Consider the following 20645-nt stretch of genomic DNA (forward strand, 5'->3'; position numbering starts at 1 on the left):
TCTATTATAGGTCCTACATTGACTGTATTTCATAATGACGTGGGACTAAATCAGCAGATGATAACGAATGAAAGACCAAATTAGCTAAGATTCTAAAGTTGAAGGACTAAAATAGTCATTTTGTTTTTTTTGTTTAAAGAGTGTAGGAATAATGGAAGAAATTCAAGGGGGTGAAGATCAACTCTTCCTTTTAAAATGAGCAATAAAAGCTCTTAATTATTAAAACAATTTTATGTCACATTGCCTAGAGAGGAAAAAAAAAAAAAGAAAAGAAACCTTTTTCCTTTGTTATTGGTTTCTCTTTTCCTTGTCATTGCTATCTCTCTCTCTCTCTCTCTTTGTCCCTCGCCTCCTGCTCATCCTTCTTCTTCCTTTTTTCCATCTTCCTACTCTTGCATGGCCCTTTCACCATCCTCTCCCACCCTCCTTCCCTAACCAAATGAGGATCAAAGCTTTTGGATAATTGTTATAGAAGAATGAATAATTTTTCAAGCTATGAATTAAAATAAAAGATAACAAATATACTTCATGGTATTTTGCTGGTGGCACCACTTTGTTATGCCCTTGTGGTACCATTTGCATTACTTGATTAATTACTTTCGACTAACAGTCAAGGTCCAAGGACCATGGTGATGGTAAAGCCAGTCCTTGATAACAAATATGGCCCTCTCAAGCTCTTCATCTCTAAATTCTCCCTTTTGAAGCTCTTGATAACAAATTTCGGTTTTCAAAATGAAAGATAGAAGGGTATTTAATTAACTAGAGAAAATTGTATGAATAGTCCCTACCATAAGCTAAATCGTCACTCACTCTTTGATATTTTGATCGGAGAAACTCAGTCCTTGATTTCTTGAATTTATGAGACGGACATGGATTTGGCCTCATATTTAGTTGATAGCTTTTCTGGCACAAAACACACCAAACTGAGATACCAAGTTATTGAAGGCTTGAACCGATGATCATTCCACTATTGAAGGATGAGGCATGTGCAGTTCAACAAAGTTGGTTGTTCGCCTAGTTTGGGTGCAAACGGACACATTGATGGCTTCCAAAATTGCATGCATATCATTCTATCAAATGCATGTGATGATTAGAGGTTTGTTTTGATTTTATACTTCTTTTCTTAGATTAGCAAACATGTTAGATGAGCATATATTTTCCGAGTTAGAAAAATGTCTAATATATCAACGAGTACATGCAACAATTAAGTTCAAGACATTGAGGACTACATCAATTATTTTTTGAATTTTTAGGGACTAAAGTGAAACTTATGAATGCTTTAAGGTCAAATCTTGCAATGTGACGTTGTAACTTCCAACATCTTTTCCAACAACAGAAAAAAGAGGAAAAGAAAAAGAATGAAAGAACAAATATGTCCGGCCTGTCATCCTTAACCTATGTCCATCAAATGAACAATGTGTAGTTGCGTACACGTACTTGTTATGCATCTGCATTACTTACCGAAATGCAGAAAATATTCTGAATCTGCATTAATCATGCGTGTATATATCACTCTCACGTATTTGATCAATATCAGCAATTTAAGTGCCTCAAAATCACATAAAACTAAAAGTAGTATGATTGCATATGGAAACAAAAAACCTAAGGTGCGTCTGGTTTGATAAAACTGAAGTCTCAAAATTGAAATATGAAATGTGAAATCTGAAATTTGAAGTCTCCATCCGTTAAGTTACTGAACTGTGAAACACTAAGGCCCTGTTTGATAACCCAATTCAGCATTTAAATTTAATGGATTCAAATCTTAATATATGCAGCCGTTTGATAACAAAAAATTGAACATCTCAATTAATTAAGTGGCATTGAATTTCCTAGGCAAAACTTGCTCCCAAAATTAAGTGATAAGCTATTCACTTATCACTGAATGTGATACGCACTCAAACGTATTAGATTTAATACTTAACAATTCAATAACTTAATGGATTCAGACTTTGGATTTCAGATTTCAGTGTTCAGGCTTCATTTTTATCAAATGCACCCTAAATCTGATACATTTAAATGTATATCACATTAAGTGATAAGTAAATAGTTTATCGCTTATTTTTTAAAACAAGTTTTATCTAGAAAATTCAGTGTCGTTTAATTAATTCAGATGTTTTATTTTTTTTGTTATCAAACGCATATGAACCCATTAAGTTTAAGTACTGAATTGGATTATCAAACAGGACTTAGATTTGAAAAAAAAAAAAATGAAATAAAGCTCCATAAAGGCTGGGTGTGGTGAACTTTTAAGCATGTTTATTCCATATGGACATCATATTTGCACATCCATGTATGTATAAATGGGCAAGAAACATGAATGATGAAGAAAGCCAAGCATGAGATTGGATATACAATGGAAATTCAGGTTAAAACCGTGAATAATCAGTCCCATAATCCCATAATATTTCACAGTCTGTATTCCATATAGCGGGTAGCTAGTCAACTAATGCGGATAAGATAAGGGGAAGAAAAGCAGAAATCCATCAGCATCATGACCAAATCTTCCTATTATTGGTGTTATCCGAATGGTCACTCCATGTGATTCGTACCCAATCTCAGTCCAACAGATCTGTTGAAATTGAGATCAAACAATTATATTTGCTTCATGGAGCTGCAGAACCCTACAAAGTGGCATGGCTTCCAAATTTTGATTTGTCATTCGCTCATCACATGATTTCCGTCCTCTCAAACGTAGCTCATATGCATATCTTTAACTGTCCAAATCTCTAATAATCTGTCCAACAACAAGTGTAAAAGGATTGTCTAAATTAATTTTCAGGTGGTAGTCCACTTCAAAGTCGTGAATTTGAAGTTGAAAAGGTTTCATAAATACAATTAGCTCATATTTTTTGAATTTAAGGACGTATTGATTTGCAAAAGATTTTGCCTACCAATGTCTCAGAAGATTTATTAATATTGTACTTGAAATTTATTGTTCTTCAATTTTTGTAACAAATTAGAATTAATGATTATGTACCTTATGGTTGGTTGGTGCTGCTTGAATTGTCCAATTTATTTAGGTCCACTAACCCCCCCCCCCCCCCCCCCCCCCCCCCCCCAAAACCCCAAGGATTCTTTCTCATGTCATCATTATTGATAACAATAATGCCTAATGCTCCTTCAAATCAAAATTCCAGATAAATAAACAAATAAAGAAATAATGAAACAGTGGATTAGTTAAGTAAATTAATGCATTAATCTTGTGCTCTTCAAAAAATTTTTAATGAACAGGTCGGAATCTACGTCTAATCCCCCACCGTTTTTCGGTGATTTCTTTAAAAAAAAAAATCTTATTTTCTACTCATACTTTGATAATACATAACTTTTTTTTTTAATGCCAAGCCATACATGGCTACGTTTAGAACAAGCATATATGAATTCAGTCATTTTACCTATGACAAGTTCTTGAAGCCTCAACTTCTTTTTCCCCCTAATAAAGAGGTTGGCAGAAAAAAGTATTTAATTTGTGCCCCCCTCCACAATTAACACACTGCTACGTTTCAATATGACTCGAGGGCAACATATGCAGGGATTAAATTTTGTGTTCCTCAGTAGAAGTGGTATTCATTGGAAAGAAAAAGTAGTCGGAGCTATTCAAAGACTAACTAATAAAAAGGCACATAAATCCACACAAAAGAAGATGAAACTATGAAAGGCACCATGGCAAAAGGTGAAGACAATGACCTTTAGAAGTCACAACAAGAAGACACCTACGTAGAATGTAGAGGAAGAAGAACTCATCAAAAAGGCAAAAAAAAAAAAAATTGTAAAGAATTAGAGAAGCACCACCGGTTATATTTTCTCTTTGTGAATGTCTTTTTCCTTTTTTTTTTTTTTGGTCAAATTCATTTTCTGGATGGTTTTAAAGTAGAAGTAGCTCTTTCTGAACCCATAATTATAACAAGGAACCAACCCCTACCCCTTTCCACTAAAAAGCAACCACATAATAGAGACGAAAAGTCAAGAAAGTGGGATTCAATTGCAATTTGAGTCGTGTGGTCACTTATAGGTATAACAATTGTGGTGATTTAGCCCTAGATTTATTTTTTCCCCCTTTCCCCACCACCCCTCAAAAGAAGGGGAAGCAAAATGAACCAGATCTTATGGCCAAGGTTTTATGGTGAGCTAATATATTAGGCTTTACTCTTTGAATTCTCAAAGGATGGGGACTGATCTTTTGAACTTGTGTTGTTAAATTATGTACTAATTAATAGATGTGGAATCCTTAAATCACATAGTTGAAGTCATAATCTTGTCTTTGTCAAGCATCTAATTACACATCCCACCAATAAGCTATTGGATTGTCAAAATCCAACCAGAAAAGTTGAACATAAATATATTGATAGCTACATGAAGTGAAATGGTGAGCTGCTAAGATTTTAGTACTTTTTTCTTTCCTCAAAAAAAAAAAAGGAGATAGATGAATATATTATCGGAAAATACATGCATCCCCTTATAACATCTCCTGCACTTCCTCTTTTTCTTTTTTCTTTTTTTTTTGAAAAATATTTTCTCAAAAAAAAAAAAAAAAAAAAAAACTAGCCGTGCTCTAACTAGTGCTGCCATAAACACAATATATATATATATAACTTTCAGATTAGATATCAATGATTGTGGTGGCACCTTTTCACTGGCCCCCGGTGGTGGGAGTATCAGAAATTGCATTGGATCAGACCATTCCTGAGTTCCAGATGCTGGTCTAATAACCTTTCTAGGATGCTATTGGCATCAAACAATAACATGCAACACAACAAAATGCTTAAAGAATTATGCCCACTTGCTAGGAAAGGCTTATTCTATTCTTGAAAGCATACTTGGGACAATTATTCCATCAACCCCTCAAAGTATCCTTTACAATTAATCCACAACTCATGAGCTTTCCACAAAAGGGCTTCCTTTTCCTTTTTAATGAATAGAAAAAAGTTCACCATTGTTTATAACCTGGGAGGTGATAGGCTTTTTTAATCTATAACAAAAATTTACTATGTTATCAGCTTGAGCTTTGATCCGCATAAAGAAATATTATAGTAGGATTAAAGTGCCTTTTACACGATCATTATCTTTGTATAGTATTCCACAGACAACAGATTTTAGAAAATGACTTCGTGTTTGATGTAATCTTTAGCCTGGGTCACACACAAAAAGCCAAGAAGCACTAATTGTGCTGTGACAGATTTTTGCAAAATACTTGAAATTGACATAAACAATGCTTCGAGTCAATGCCGACACCTGAACTAACTAAACTTCGAGACAATAAATTTTTTTTTTACTTCCTTTTCTCCCTAGTTTTGTTAATAATCAAGAGCCAACTACATAATTAATTAACCAAAAAACAAGGGAGTTGATCATCTAGGTCTTTCTCTTTTTTTTTTCTTTCTTTCTCGAATTTCCTCAACAATCATGATTTTCAAAATTTAATTATCGATCATTTACAAAGTAGTGCTCCCATTTACCAAGATAGGCTAGAGATGTTTTGATGAACACATATATATATATATATCATCAAGAAACTAAAATACGTAGAAAATTTAAAAAAAAAAAAAAAAAACTTGAGTAGAGCAGGTCTGCTAATTGATCTCTTTATAGAACTCTAAAACTCCACAGCTCTTGTATCCATCCACATCACAAGATTACATAATCTCTAGATTACCGGAATTTGGAAAGCTGTAGTAAAGATTGAACAACATTACATTCCCAGAGCCTGGCCTATTTTATGAGAATTTTCTAGTGCTACCAAGATCCTAAAAAACAAAAACAAAAGCTCTTCGGTCCAATTCTCAAACATGAACAACACAAATTTGGCAAACGGGATCCTATTTTTTACTCTTTTTACTTTTTCATATTCTTATATCCTTATATACAAAATATGCAGAAGAAATAAAAGTGAGTTCAAGATTGAGAACCCTAATAATCTTATACCGGAAAATTTGGAAACAAAAATAAAAGGAAAAAATAACCGGTGATTACTCATGCTTCACTTGATGTCTCACAAATGCTCTCTAAGTGTGGTCTCCAAATGCCAGCACGGCCTCTCCTTCGATCCCTTTGAGTTGATATCTTTTCTGATAAAATCTCGCTCAAATACCGATCAGAAAGGAGAAGATTTGTCATGGAAATACTGCTATTGTTATTACTATTCGCATTATTTTGATCAGCAGCCTCTCTCTTTTTCCTCCTTGATGATGATGAGGATGATGATGATGAAGATCTTGAACGCGAACTCTTCTGATTCTTCTGAGGAGCTGAAGGAGGAACTGGCATGAGAAAGTAAATCTTCCCACGTTGGAGTTCTGCATCAGGAGGAACTATAACAATCTTAGGACAACAACCTTGCTCTTCTGATGATGATGAAGAAGGCTTCTTCAGAACATGTTTTGGATGCAATTTCATGATTTCTGATGCTTTGATGCTTCCACTAATCACTTCAACTCGGCCATTAGTGTGAACTATTCGAATCACGTCTAGCGCTCCGCATGGAAGAATGCAAGATATGCAGCATCTGATGGTGTTCTTCATGGCTAGATAATAAGCTAGCAGCTCCTTCTCTTGTCTCTTTTTCTTCCCTTCCTCTGCAGTATTTCTCTCATGAGAGAGAAGGAGAAGAAGAAGAAGAAGAGAGAAGAAAAAGAAATGGAGGAAAGAGGAAAGAAATATAAGGGATGAAGAAGAAAGATAAAGAAAAAGAGAAGTTTCTTTTCTTAATTTTATCTACAATGACACCACAAAGGAGGAGGAGAAGGAAGCGTGGGGAGTCAATTAGCCACAAGGGATGTTTTTTAAGGGGGAGGTTTACAGTTTGTTGTCTTCCTGAAATTTTGTTTATGCTTTTTTTTTTTCTTACTCACTTGGGGGTGAAATCCATGGGATGAATCATTGCACCTTATTCTGTACTTTGCCTTTTGGATCCATCATTCATTCAGGGCCCCGATAACCAGCCCCCCTGCTCTTGCCAAGGTCTTCACCGAGTTCAATAATTTGAGTCTGGCTATGAAAGGTTGGAGGTTTATGGTCACACATGTTTCTCCATGATTGAAATTTGCCAAGTCAGCTTGGTGGGATCATTTTGCCAGACAAGTGCAATTAAGGACAAGTGTTTAAATCAAGAATTGACACCTGTCAAAACACAGTTGATTTGGCGGGGTTTGAGTAGGTGAGGAGGCTATGTTTGTAGGGTCATTTTGGTTGAGAATGGGATAGACTACAGAATTAGACTGGAGGAGGGCTCCTCCTTAGGAAGAGGCAGGAAGAAGAAGGTGAAGAAGATGGAGAGAAAGTATTGGCAGATGGGGATTAGGAATGGAAATGGAGATGAAATGGGGCACATTGAGAGGGAGAGAGATCTTCTTGTAGTAGGAGCTAACAATCTTTCAATATCTCCAAGCAAGCAAGCAAGATCATGTGGATTTGTGGCTTTCATTGGAAAGTGAGGTGTGATGGACTACTTTTACTTTTTCTCAAGTGGATTTAGGTTTGTGAAGTGCTTTGACTTGTGTGAAGGTATTTGTCCTATTGACCTATATAAGATGAATTTCAAGCCAACGTTCTTTGTGCAAGTGCTATTTCAATAGTGGTAATACTAGTTCAAGGATCAAGGTCCGAATCCTAATCACTGTTGCCATGAGGGGCTTGCGTTTATTGAGTGTCTTGTGAGTATCAGAAATGAACTACACATTTTCCTGAATTTTTCTTTTGTTTAATTTGGGACAAGCATTTTGAGACCGCAATGTTAATCCACATTTGTTTTCAAGGCTTCTTTCTTATCCTAGAGATATGAACTAGTTTTCTTTTTTTTTTTTTTTCCAAAAGGAATGATCAATCTAAACTTTTGCCGCATGTGACCATCTAGACAACTAGGAGGAGTTGTAATTTTCAAGATCAAAAGGGACAATGCCATGCCACACTTACGTAAACCTTTGCAATTTGATCATATGAAGCATATGATTGGGGAATGAGCTTTCAAGATTGATAATAGGACTCGCATTTTTAATGGACTTGCAATTTTTTTTTTTTAATTTTAATTTTGAAGCTAAAGAGTAAGGAATTCAAATGTGCGATGATGACAGAAAGAAAATTGTTTGTCCTGATCATTTCAAAGTGAAATTGCTAAACAAACAACTGATTTGACATCTATTGCATCGTCTTATGGACCGTATGCTAAGTGGGCCAGAAATTAATGAGACTTGCTAGCAAGGGAAAACAAGTTAATTAGTTAAAACAGTAGATAAATGGATGGGGATTTGCTTGTTAATTTCAGTAGTGTCCCATCCAATAGCTGGCCCAGTCATTAAATGGTTGAGATGTAGATGTTAGTGGGCATCATGTGAGAAGTATGGGAAGGAGGGTCCATGAAGGAAGAAGGATCTTCTTGCCCTCTTAGGGTGATATCAATAATATCAAAACAAGAACTTCAAGATCAAAATGAAAATCCAAGATTTGATTAGATAGATTGTGGTAGCATACATGATTATGTTTACAAAGTCATGCAGGATAAAGATTCTGAGCTCAAATGGCTCTAATGTGGAAATTGTAGTTTAAATATATGCTAATTTATCATGTCATCATGTATGCATCATAGTTTATCACCATTGAAAGTTTTGTAGGAAAAATTGAATATTGTAGCATTAATTTTCATTTTAAGAAATGGGATACTGGTGGATTATGGGCAGTCTGCTGTTTCAATTATTAAAGGCATATATATATACATAATATATATATATGAGGTTCTTTGGCACTTCTTAATCACCTCCCATTGAAGAAGTAACAAAAACTAGGGAATTAACTGACACCCTTTTTTATCTTCTCCTGCCCATCTCAGACTGGTCTTTTCATCCTTTTCTCAGAAAATTCTCTCTGTTTCTGTGATGTGTATTCCCCCTCCTCATTTTGTTCTTCTTCCTCCACCTCTCTGAACATAATAATAAAATATTTCCCCAACATTCTCAGAGTAACCACTACGATGTTGTATCAGATAAGGCGCAATCATTTCATGCAGGAATAGTATTTCCCTTGCATCATTTCATGCAGGAATAACCACTGTAATGAGGTTTTGGATTTTGGATTTTGGATTTTTTTTCATTGCTAAATATATGGTCAACAACAGCTTTTCTTCATATGCTTTTCTAAATAAATATGTTGGATGATGCGTAGGGAGAGGATCTTCCTTGTATTTTGGGTAGATGAAGTTGATGTAAAACACAAACAATAATGATGGTCATTTTCTCAAGAAGATGAAACAGCAATTGCAGCAGACATGGTTATCAAATTGAGGAATGGGAAAGGGATCGCAAAAAATTTTTGTGCTTCTTTTTGACTTCGGCTTCTGCTCCTGATCCTACTTTCAAGCATCCCTTGATTGAGGTAACGCAAAATTTATTATGTGCATAAAATCTGGTAAAATTGATTTTTTTTTAAATATTAAAGAGACTATACAGACGACAAATTCCTTGATTGAAAAATCATGTGACAACAACAAATTCCGAAGGTCACATTGCATAGAATTAAAGGCCATCACAATCAGTCAACAACATTATTCTTAAAGAAATTCATAGTATTAGTTTGTTTGGAGACCAGCATTTTTATACATTTTCGTTTTAGTTCTATAACTTTTATAGTATAATTCCAGTTTTTTTTTTTTAATTTCTAAACTAGTAGATTTGTTATTCTGCAGTTCACCCACTTGTCTCCTTTTTTTTTTTTTTTTCTTTTAATAGAGGAAGCGTGGAATTTAAGAAGCAGGGAGGAGACAGAGAAATATGAATCCAAAATTTCTAATTTTTGAGATCTTAATTTGAGCCACCAATTTTGACAACCTAATGCGTGCAAAATTCAGTTTTAGCACGAGTGCTTTTAACCTTGTCAAATAAAAACGGAATCTAGAAATGTAGACAACATAAATGAGTAGTAAAAATCTACGTCAGGACGAGGGAAAAAAAATGCCAAATGACCAATTAGGTAGGTTGGATTTGCAAGATTCAACTTTTTTAGTTCGCCAGTTTATGCGGAACACAGTTCAGTCTTAATCAGAAGCCATATATAACATATAACGCATTTCTAATGCTCCAATTGTTCGTTTACACCAATAAAGGAGTGTATTATTGTGAGTTCATGCGACAAAAGTAAATTTAGGTAACTCTTTTCCGTGGACAAGGCAAATTAACATGTGTATGAGTTTTCAATGAAAATTTTTCTAAGGTACAATAGCAAATAAATATTGCTCTCTTCCTGACGGTAGGAAGTAGGGTACAAACGAGTCGAGTTCAATTTAATCAAGTTGAGTTTTAATATAATTTTACAAAACTTGAACTCGAACTCTAGGTCGACGAGATCAAAATGTGAAACTCGAGTTCGACGAGCTCAAAATGTCAAGTTCGAACTCGAGCTTAAAAAAATAATTATTTTATTTTTTAAAAATAAATAAAATAATAATTTTTCTTAACAAATAATAAAATATTAGAAATATATGTATAATTTTATTATTAAAATAAAAAAATAATATGTGTGTATAATCGAGTTCGATCCAACTCCCGAACTAACGAATTTAGTATTTTTTAACTTGAGTTTGAGCTCAAGTCGGAGCCGTTCGCGAGCGGCTCGATTTGTTTGCAACCCTAGCTAGAAGAACACAATAGAAATTTCCAGTTCAACTGATACATGATTAGAATTGCAATTACTTACTTCACTTATAATGAAGTTAAGCAGCAATTTAATTTGAACTCATCAGATACAGTTGAAAAAGCCCAACTCAGTGAAAGTGCTAAAAAACAGATGATGACAAATATTTCGGCAAAGTTTTCTCCCACTTGGGTGAGGACAATCAAGGTGGACTGTCGGGGACTATCACAAACTTGGAACATCAAATGTCATGAAAGACATTTACCCCATTTTCTGATTTTCACCCTTCCTCCAGCCAAGCCTAGGTGAATAGACAATTCTTGAAAAGACTAAAGAAGGTGCTACAGCAACAAATGTTGTGTCCTTTTATTTTATTTTAGGCAAAACTATATAGCTTGTCATTGATAGGGAAATGAAATAGTGTATATCACAACTGCAGATGCTACTCATTATTGTTCCCCTCTAAAGATTCTACTGTCCCTAACTCTGCAAAGCTGGATTTTTCCCCCAAACAGCTGCAGAAGATGGACAACTAACGCTACAATAGGTGTCTCCAAATAGCTCACAATTTAGGCTGTGTTCTTACTTAGTTTTTTAGAGGTATATCACATTTGCGTTCAGTGGCAGAGCTAGGATCTTTCCTTAGAAGTGCAATAACTTATAGCCTGAATTTACATTATGTGGTTTATGGATTTTTGGTGCAGCAAAGTGTTTGTTATAAGTTAATAGACACGAGTCAACTCTTGCTGCTACAATGCTTCAGAGAAGAGATCAGCTGCAAGAATTCTTCTAGTCTAAGAGCATTCAACAGTACATGACCAAGAGTATAAGAAAGGGCTACTGATACATTGACATCAATATAATCCTCCTGTTCAGTTTATCCCGTTTGTTATTATCAATATACTGTATTAATCATTTGGTAAACTGCTGCTCCTGCTTACCGTATCTCAGAAATTGTCCACCCAAAGTACATCAAATAAGAGCCTTTTTAATGGAAAGGGTGCTAAAAGGGTCTCTTCTCCTATGGTCAAGATAACCAAATAGTACCTTACTGAACCCACATGCATTGCCACCAAAAGAGTTGAGCAAATGATATGACTTTTGAAAGTAGACAAAAACATATGCAGGAACCTGAGTACATTCACATCCATTATTGTCTTTCTTTCTTTCTTTCTTTCTTTTCTGGATAAAACCAATGCTTTTCCATATTATGTTGCAAATAGTTCAATGTATATCATCAGAATTAGCTCCAGTTGCTAATTCATGAGCAATTGCAACCTGCTGCCTTGCTACTTTTCAAAAGACATAGTAGAAGTTGACACAGTATCTACCAAGGCAGACCATGCATCTGGAGGAGCCCTTCCCAAGTCTTCCAAACAGCTCAAGAGCTCTATAGATCTATCTGTCTTGGCAAGGATCAATGGGTCCTGAACTTGTGATATATCCTTCAAACAAGAGCTTGTTCCTGCCAATATTACACTAATGCCGACAAAATAATTAGCTAATTTTATCCATTGGTTAAACCAATCCCAGAAATTAAAATTAAATGCCAATGGAAGATTGTCTACTGTTTCATTTTCTGCATCCATTGTCAAGTCATTGGCATCCAAACATATCAAAGCCATTATCGACAATATGGGCAAATTTTCAGTGATAGCGTATTCAAACATGCTGCTTCATCAACTTATTAGCCAAAAATTCTGAGTACCAGAAAGAAATTATAGTATAATACTGCCATTTTTTATCTGGTCTAAAAGCTAACTTTATGGTTCGCTATGACAAAATCAATAACTAAGTTGTGTATGCAGGTGAATTACAGTATACATGGATGCAGCAACAACAGATGCGCAAGAATATATGCTGATCAGAAACTTTCAAACAAATGACTTCCCTTATTTCTATTTCTATGGAAAACAGCAAATCATGAGTTATTGACACTTTAATTTTAACTGTTAATTATAGGGTTAAATGCACTAAATCCCCTTGAACTTTACCCTTAGTTGCATTTTGCCCCGAACTAATTAATAAGCACTTCTTCCACCTCTCCCCATTTGATATTTTAAAATAAAAGTGCCCTTACTATTTTATTTTATTTCTTTTTTGTTTATTCATCCCCTTGTTTTTTCTTTTAGTTAGATTGCTAGTAATGTGCATTTTTTTTTATTATAACAGGAATATATCATTTTTTTTACGCTATACAATTTGTCTTGAATTTTTTAATAGTGTAAATAAACAAAAAAAGAATGAAATTATAAGTAAAAGATAATTATAATATTATAATAAGCATATACATTATTAATATTAATAGGAAAGTAAGACAAGACACTAACATAAGAGAAATAAAAAATAGTAAAATATAAAAATATAAAAAAAAAAGACAATAGTGAAAAGAAAAAAAAAGGGAATGAATAAACAAAAAAGAAATAAAATAAAATAGTAAGGGCACTTGTATTTTAAAATATCAAATGGGGAGAGGTGGAAGAAGTGCTTATTAATTAGTTCGGGGGCAAAATGTAACTAAGGGTAAAGTGCAAGGGGATTTAGTGCATTTAACCCTATAATTAACCGTTAAAATTAAGGATTAATCACATTTTATCCCCTTAAAGAATACTCAATTTCTCAGTTTACCTCCTAACCTTAAATTTTGCTCACTTAACCCCCTTTAGGACAAAATTGTCCTTGCATTATTTTGACTTTTCATTTACCTTGTTTTTTTTTTCTTTTATTTCTTTTTAACTTTTTTCTTTATTTAATTCTTCCTCTTTCCCACAAAAATTTTCACCTTAATGATTGAAATTAAAAAAAAGAAATTGCAGAGATCTATCTTCTCCTTAAATGATTAAAAAAATATTCAAATCACTTTCCTAAAATAAATTTTTTTAGCCTTTCAATTCTTTTAATTTTGAATTTTCCTCTTTCCTTTCTAGTTTCTCATTTTATTCTCAAGAAAATATCATAAGATGAAATTGTTTTCCTTTCTTTTATTTCTTTTTCTCTATCTTCTCTCTTTCATCCTTCCCAATAGAAATTCCATTTAAACGAAAATTTTTATTTTGAGTTTTTAATTGTATATTTTTGGGTGAATGTTTAAAAGGCATCAAAAACTAATTTTAATTTTCTGTATGATGCCACGTGTCACAAATTTCAATTGATGATTATTAATTAGGTCACAATTTCATCTCAAACTATTTAAAAAGATATTAGCATACTAGAAATTTAATTTACTTTATATTTAGTAGTATATCCCAAAAAAAATAAAGTAACTAATTTTTTATTTATTTTTTATGAATTGTTAATTAGTCAATATGTTATTACAATCTAAATTTGTTACTATTGTTATTAAAAATTATTTTATTCTAAACACAAAGTATATTGGTTTAAGTAATATATGAAATAATTATGTGCGTAGATAATATATACTTTGTTATAGTATAGATTCGAAAATTTTAAAAAATACAAAGAAAATGGACAAGTAGATAAAAGTTGGAAAAGGAGAAAAAAATGAAATAATAATTAAAAAAAACTTATAATTATATCCTTTGAGAATTATCTTCTAAAGGTTTACACAATTAACCAAAATTTTTTCTCTAAATAAAAATTAGGCATTTGCTCCACCTAAAAATTTGTGGATAAACCCCTAAATCGAAGCTGTAGTACTGTAGAATAAAAAATTTAGGGCAAATTATCCAATTGGCCCTTGAACTCTTTGTCTAGATAAAAATAAGCCCCTCATCTATTTTTTGCTGACTTTAAGCCCTCAAACTTGTAAAATTGAACACCTGTGACTCTTTTAGCCAGTTTCTCCGGTTTTACAACCGGAAGGCCAATTCACACGAATGACAGTGTGCTTTAAAGAAGGGCATTTTTGTCCACATATTCTAAGCAAAAAGTAAACAACTCCATCGTCTTCGTTTTCCCTAACCCAACCAAACGGGCATAGATTTCCAGAGTTCTTAAGCTTCTGCAAATCGGGGATAACTGAGTCCAACTCAGTGCATTCGATTGAATTCAGTAGTAAGTCTGAGAGACAGGAATCGGATTCCGTAGAAAAGTCCAACTCATTCGTGGAGACGAAGGAATACGTGGCTCTCGAGATTTTAACGGGAAAGGTCGCAATTTCACGGTGGATTGTTGGTGCTTGGGCTTCATGTTGCATGAGATGCTCTACGGGATGATGCCGTTTAAGTGGTCATTGAAGATACCTGAAAATCCGAAGTTAATTGAAGCTTTCGGTTTTCAAAATAATACTGCCTGAAACGATCCTCCAGCCTAAGAGTCTGGTGAATATGATGGGCTTGGTACAAGGGCATCAAATCAAATCCCAAAGCCCCTGCCCCGCCGTTAGCATAGCCTTCCCTGTTATTCTCGCTGAATCCATCTAGCCCTTCATCATCTTCTTCCTCAAGCGCGTAAACGCAGTCTCGAAGACTGAGACGACTCTGCTCCTCGGCTTGCCTCTGCTTGATCTTGAGCTCCTCCTCTCTTTGCCTAGCAGCTGAGGCTTGCCCAATCTCGAGTTGACCTAGATTCCGACTCACTATTCGACTCTCCACCAGCCAGTCCCCAAACTCCTTGCTTACCTTCCTCTTTATATGAGCTCGAATCTCGAGGATCTACTTCTCCAGCATGCGCCGAAGAGTAGACGACGGCATCTTTTTTAGAAACTCACGCTCAATCGAGTCCATGCACTTGAGGGCCATGTAGAAGTTGTTGTTGGAGAGATGAAAATTGGCTCGGGGGCAGAGTTCAACTAATTGAGCACAGGTCCAAAAAGATTCAATGGCAAGTGATGTTCTTGCATTTGTTGCGGGCCTCGACGAAGGAATCCAGTGAGATGAGCAAGGGGAGGGCGATGGACTGAAGCTAGGAGTTGGAAATGAAGAAAGAGGATTTGAGAGAATCGACATCGGAGAGGAGAGAGCGGAAGTCGTCGACTGCCATGATGAAGTCTTGGTAGTGGGCCCTACAGACGTCCTCAATTTCAGACTCTTTGGATCGGGAGAAGTGTTGGAGGTGGTGAAGAAGGGTCTCGAGTTCACCGGAGGTGAAGGCCTTGCAGATGAAGGGGCTTAAGTCCTCACCATTACAGATTGCAGATTAGGTCAGGGAAAAGGAAGAAAATAGAGTTGTTCACTCTTTGCTTAGAAAATGCGGACAAAAATGCCCTTTTTTAAAGTACACTGTCATTTGTGTGAATTGGCCTTCCGGTTGCAAAATCGGAGAAACTGGCTAAAAGGGTTACAGGTGTTCAATTTTACAAGTTTGAAGGCTTAAAGTTAGCAAAAAATAGATGAGGGGCTTATTTTTATCTAGACAAAGAGTTCAAGGGCCAATTGGATAATTTGCCCAAAAATTTACAGATAAACCCCCTAAACCAAATTTGTATACATTCCGAAGAAAAAATCGACTTTTTATTTTTTAAGACTACTGTTACAGAATTCTCAACCGAACCACCACCTTCCGCCTCCTTCGGCCACCACCACCATGCCAGTCTTCAAGGTCCCATTTAACGGCTACTCCGTGAAATTCAGCCCATTTTACGAATCCCAACTTGCTGTCGCCACCGCCCAGAACTTCGGCATCCTCGGAAACGGCCGTCTCCACGTCCTCCAACTCTCCCCAAGTCCAGCAAACCCCGGTCAACCCATCATTGAGCTATCCTCCTTCGACACTGCCGACGGGGTCTACGATTGCTGCTGGTCAGAGTCCCACGATTCCCTCATCGTCGCCGCCGTAGCTGACGGTTCCGTCAAGCTATACGACCTCTCCTTGCCCCCAACTGCCAATCCTATTAGGTCCCTTCAAGAACACACCAGAGAAGTCCACTCGGTGGATTACAATGTTGTGAGGAAAGATTCTTTTCTGTCGAGTTCTTGGGATGACACGGTTAAGCTTTGGACGGTTGATCGGCCGTCCAGTGTTAGGACTTTCAAGGAACATGCTTATTGTGTTTATTCTACTGCTTGGAATCCTAGACATGCTGATGTTTTTGCTTCGGCTTCAGGGGATTGTACTGCTCGCATTTGGGATGTCAGGGAACCAGGTTAGAGTTTGAATTTACTTCGACGTTATAATTTTACTCACGATTATGGAATAAAATTTGCTTGACTTTTCTTCGTTCAAATTGAATCGAATGTTTTGTTTATAGCATTTGGGATGTTCGAAACCAGGTCAAATAGGAAGCTTGAGCGTGGTCTTAATGCTTGTAACTTGTAAGGACTTCAGTTTGAGCGTAGTCTTGACTTTGTGCAAGTGCATTATATATTGAATGTTTCAACTTAAGGCATTTGTGATGTTTGGAAGCTGGTTAGAGCCAGAATTTTGAGCCGTTTTTTGGTCTTTTTATCCTTATATGGAATTGATATGTTCTTTTGCTGTAAAGTTGAGAAATGAGTGGTGACTTGTTTTGAGTAGATTGCATGTTTTCGTTTAAAACCTTTGGTGCCTGGGAACCTGATTATTAGAAGAATTTTGTAACACATTTGATCGTATTTTGATGGATGCAAGGACTGTATGTTGTTTTTATGCTGTTGTTTTGCTCTGAAGTTGAGAATATGATGCTGTATTTTGACTTTTTCGATTACATTATGTTTTGTTTGAAGAATTTGGGAAGTTTGGGAATCATGTTAGACTTGGAATTTATAGCCTTTTTGTGGTACTTCTATTCTGGTAAGAATTTGATGTTATTGTGCCATGAAGCGTTAAATGTTGGAGTTGATTGTTTTGTTCGAATTTACTTTCACTCATGAAGTTTCTGGCTGAAACGTTTCATTGTGCGTAATGCAAGAAATAATTGGCACAAATAGTAGGTTATGGAATAAAAATTTTGATTGTTTGACGGAGGTAAAAAAATTGGCATGGATTTGTCCTGTGAGTTAAGGGTGATTTCAGTTTGTATTAGTTTTCAAAGTCATGAGTTGAGAGCAGTGATTGGTTGGTCTATGCTAAATGCAGAATGCTGCTAAAGTGTTAAAGGTTTTATTGAACAAATAGACTGGGTAAGATTAGGTGTCTTACCACATATAGGAAGGCAGAAATTATTCTAATGTTGGAAGTGAGGTTTGAGTTTTGGGGAAATTGTTCTAGTAAAAGCATAATGAGACTAAGGTAATTGTGCATGAATGAGAGTTTGGATTGATTAAAAGCTTTGCTCGGGGAAAAAAAGAAGTTACAAACTTAAAAATGACTTTGGATTATACCATGTCAGTATCTTTTGTTTTCCTTTTCTCATTTTAGCATCTGTAAGTTTCACTTCTGCTACATAAGGTCAAATTATGGTGTTGAAGAAACAATAACTCAAAAAGGAAGGTAACAATACTTGTGGCTGATAATGAAAATTGAATGTAGATGCCGTGCAAGGATTATGAACTAAAACTTGTTATAAGGGAAGAAGTCTTAAGCAACCCAAAACTTGATGAAGGAGCACATTTTAGGCATGTGTTGGACATGTATGCTTCCCTAAGACAATTGAATGCTGATAATTTACTTGTTCCCTAAATTGTGAAGGTCACAGTTGTAGTGTGCAATTGTTCATATTTCATTCTGTTGACTCTCACAACCAGGTTATCATAATAAAATACTGCTTTAAAGTTAGGGAAGGACTTTAGCTGAATAAGGGGTGTAAATACCGTAGAATAAGAGGGGGAAGAGAGTTATTTCGTGTTGAGCCTCCAGTTGGCTTCCAAGATCAACAGATCAGAATGTGATCGGCAATAATGAATCTTCCAATACTCCCGCATTTGGAGAGGAGGAGTTTTTTTTTTTTTTTTTTAAAACATGATTTTCAATTGTGGTCTTACTATCAATAGACTGGATCATAACAATGAGACATGGAAGATAATCAAGATAATGGAGATCTAGGCGTTATTTTTTCATACTAAATCACAGAGGCTCCAGCAGCATGTGAAATAAAGCACTCAAACAATTTTTAATATGTTCTGTCTTTCACAATACTCACATTGCTTGGATTGCCTTTTTTTTTTCTTTTCGAAATTGTGAAAAATGCCTCAAATGGAAATGCCATCCAGCCTCACTATTAAGCTATTCAGCATATAGGAGATATAGAAATTACGGAAATCTGAATTCTATTATTTCTACATTGCTTGAAAGTCACTATTATGGGTAAGGTACGTCACTGCTCACTCATCCAATTAGGCTCCCCTTTCTTTCAGAATTAAATGCTTGTGAATTCCTAAAAGGTTTGGAGGGCAAAATATTAAATTTCTTCATTGAATATTGCATTGAGGAAGAGTGCAGAAATCTAAGTAATCCAAGAATCATGCTATTTGTTAGCTGCTTACCGAGCAAGCCTTTGCTTAAACCATATGTGACCTAACATTCTGCAGTCAAAGTCACCAGTATCTGAATTTCTGAATCTTGATTTTTGCAGCATCGACCATGATTTTACCCGCACATGAGTTTGAAATTCTTTCTTGTGACTGGAATAAGTATGACGATTGTGTCATTGCTACTGCATCAGTTGATAAGTCAATTAAAGTTTGGGATGTGAGGAGCTTTAGGGTTCCTGTGGCAGTTCTAAATGGACATGGCTATGCAGTAAGGAAAGTGAAGTTCTCACCGCATAGAGGAAGTGTGATTGCTTCTTGTTCATATGATATGACTGTATGTTTGTGGGATTACATGGTCGAGGATGCACTTATAGGGAGGTACGATCATCATACTGAGTTCACAGTTGGGGTAGACATGAGCGTACATGTGGAAGGGCTTTTAGCAAGCACTGGATGGGATGAGCTTGTTTATGTTTGGCAACATGGGATGGACCCTAGAGCGCCTTGAAAAAGGGAAGTTTCTTTTCTTTATTTTTTTTAATTTTTATTTTGTTCTTACATGAGACAACTTGCATTTGCTGAAAAATGAGAAAATTGTACAACTTTCCATTGGGATCTTTTGTTGTACATGTTGTGAAGTAATAAAATTTTTCTTTGTTGACTGTATGATTAGGAATGCAATGTATCACATGATACTGACACTTCTGATGTCTGTTTAAGAATTGGATATCTATTGTCTTCTTTCACTAGTGGTTCAGAGCAGTTGAGAAACATACAAAATGTGAAGAATTCTTTTTTTTTTTTTTTATTTCCTTTTGTTTGAGCATACACTCTTCTTTCCCCTTTCAATAATGAGAAACAAAAGTATTTATGCGTGCAACTCCATCTGCCAATCAACTGTATACTTTGAGTTACCCGTGTTGTGAGCATTGGATATCAGGCCTTTACTTTGTGCTTCTGTAGATTGGCCTTCTGACGCATATTATGGAGTCATGGAAGTTTACTGGTTTTACAATGCTCAAATTAAATCATTTGGTGGACATTTTGTTTGGCTGGTTTCAATAGCACAATCATGGATTCCAATTGGGGCATTTTATGATTGGTGGAAAATTGGGCATGCTGCTGTGTGGTTCAATGTGGTCTTTTAGATGACTAGGGTGTAAAAGTTTGACAGGTGAGATTATCATCAAGGCTTTAGTATCTTGTGGAAAAGATGAAAATGGGATACTCTGCAAAATTTCCTCTTTCCCCCTTTGTTGATAAGTGTAATATCCTCGATACATAAAGCAAACAAGTGCTCTCTTTAGTTCTCTTTTCTGATTTTCTTGATGTTTTTTAGCTTCAGTATTTTTGGTCGTTTGAGCAGAGATATGGATGTTTTGACATCTTTTCTTGCTATCTTAGTTGCTCACAGGATTTACTGTGGGGATGGCGTAGTAGATGATGTATGCTTAGTTATTCTTTGCTAATGACTTTTGGAATACAAACATAAAAACTCCTAAAAACTCTGGAGAGTGCGGATGTATGGTAATAGGTAACGTATGTATGGATGTCTGGATCTAGAGTCTGAATGGTGGTCAATAGTTTGCAGAAGGTAATGCCTATTGTAAAGTGATAAACTTTAAATCATAACAAATTAATTTTGAAAATGGTCTGACGTTTCTTTTTGACGTTTAAATCTTGAAGCATCTCCTTTTTGTTAATTATTTCTTCCGGACATTAGGGTAAAAACAAGAGATCCATTCA

The 20645-nt window shown here is 35.4% G+C and overlaps 2 protein-coding genes across 3 annotated transcripts; one reads left to right on the plus strand and one right to left on the minus strand.

The window, feature by feature from the left end:
- Nucleotides 1–5563: 5563 nt before the first annotated feature.
- On the minus strand, nt 5564–7474 carry LOC113726166 (uncharacterized). 2 transcript variants are annotated; one of them, XM_027249728.2, is made up of 2 exons: nt 6846–7474; nt 5564–6580 (listed from the first exon to the last, which is right to left on the minus strand). In XM_027249728.2, the coding sequence occupies exons 1-2, from the start codon at nt 6872–6874 to the stop codon at nt 5968–5970; spliced, it is 642 nt and encodes a 213-aa protein (XP_027105529.2). In that variant the 5' UTR covers nt 6875–7474; the 3' UTR covers nt 5564–5967. The 2 variants fall into 2 exon arrangements, with proteins under 2 accessions (XP_027105529.2, XP_071930579.1); XM_072074478.1 differs by having other exon boundaries at nt 5564–6569; nt 6846–7464.
- An 8540-nt stretch (nt 7475–16014) lies between these two features.
- Nucleotides 16015–19648, plus strand: LOC113726167 (uncharacterized). The gene is made up of 2 exons (XM_027249729.2): nt 16015–16654; nt 19001–19648. The coding sequence occupies exons 1-2, from the start codon at nt 16096–16098 to the stop codon at nt 19405–19407; spliced, it is 966 nt and encodes a 321-aa protein (XP_027105530.1). The 5' UTR covers nt 16015–16095; the 3' UTR covers nt 19408–19648.
- The last annotated feature ends 997 nt before the right edge of the window (nt 19649–20645 follow it).

This window comes from Coffea arabica, chromosome 2c (genome assembly GCF_036785885.1).
Source record: "Coffea arabica cultivar ET-39 chromosome 2c, Coffea Arabica ET-39 HiFi, whole genome shotgun sequence".
Classification (NCBI taxonomy): Eukaryota; Viridiplantae; Streptophyta; class Magnoliopsida; order Gentianales; family Rubiaceae; genus Coffea; species Coffea arabica.

Bases quoted from the DNA above. Each gene is read 5' to 3' on its own strand.
- LOC113726167 (XM_027249729.2), top strand. From the start codon at position 16,096: ATGCCAGTCTTCAAGGTCCCATTTAACGGCTACTCCGTGAAATTCAGC. The intron at 16,655-19,000 runs GTTAGAGTTTGA...TGATTTTTGCAG, and splicing joins TTGGGATGTCAGGGAACCAG to CATCGACCATGATTTTACCC.
- LOC113726166 (XM_027249728.2), bottom strand. From the start codon at position 6,874: ATGATTCATCCCATGGATTTCACCCCCAA. The intron at 6,581-6,845 runs GTGAGTAAGAAA...CTCTCATGAGAG, and splicing joins CCCATGGATTTCACCCCCAA to AAATACTGCAGAGGAAGGGA.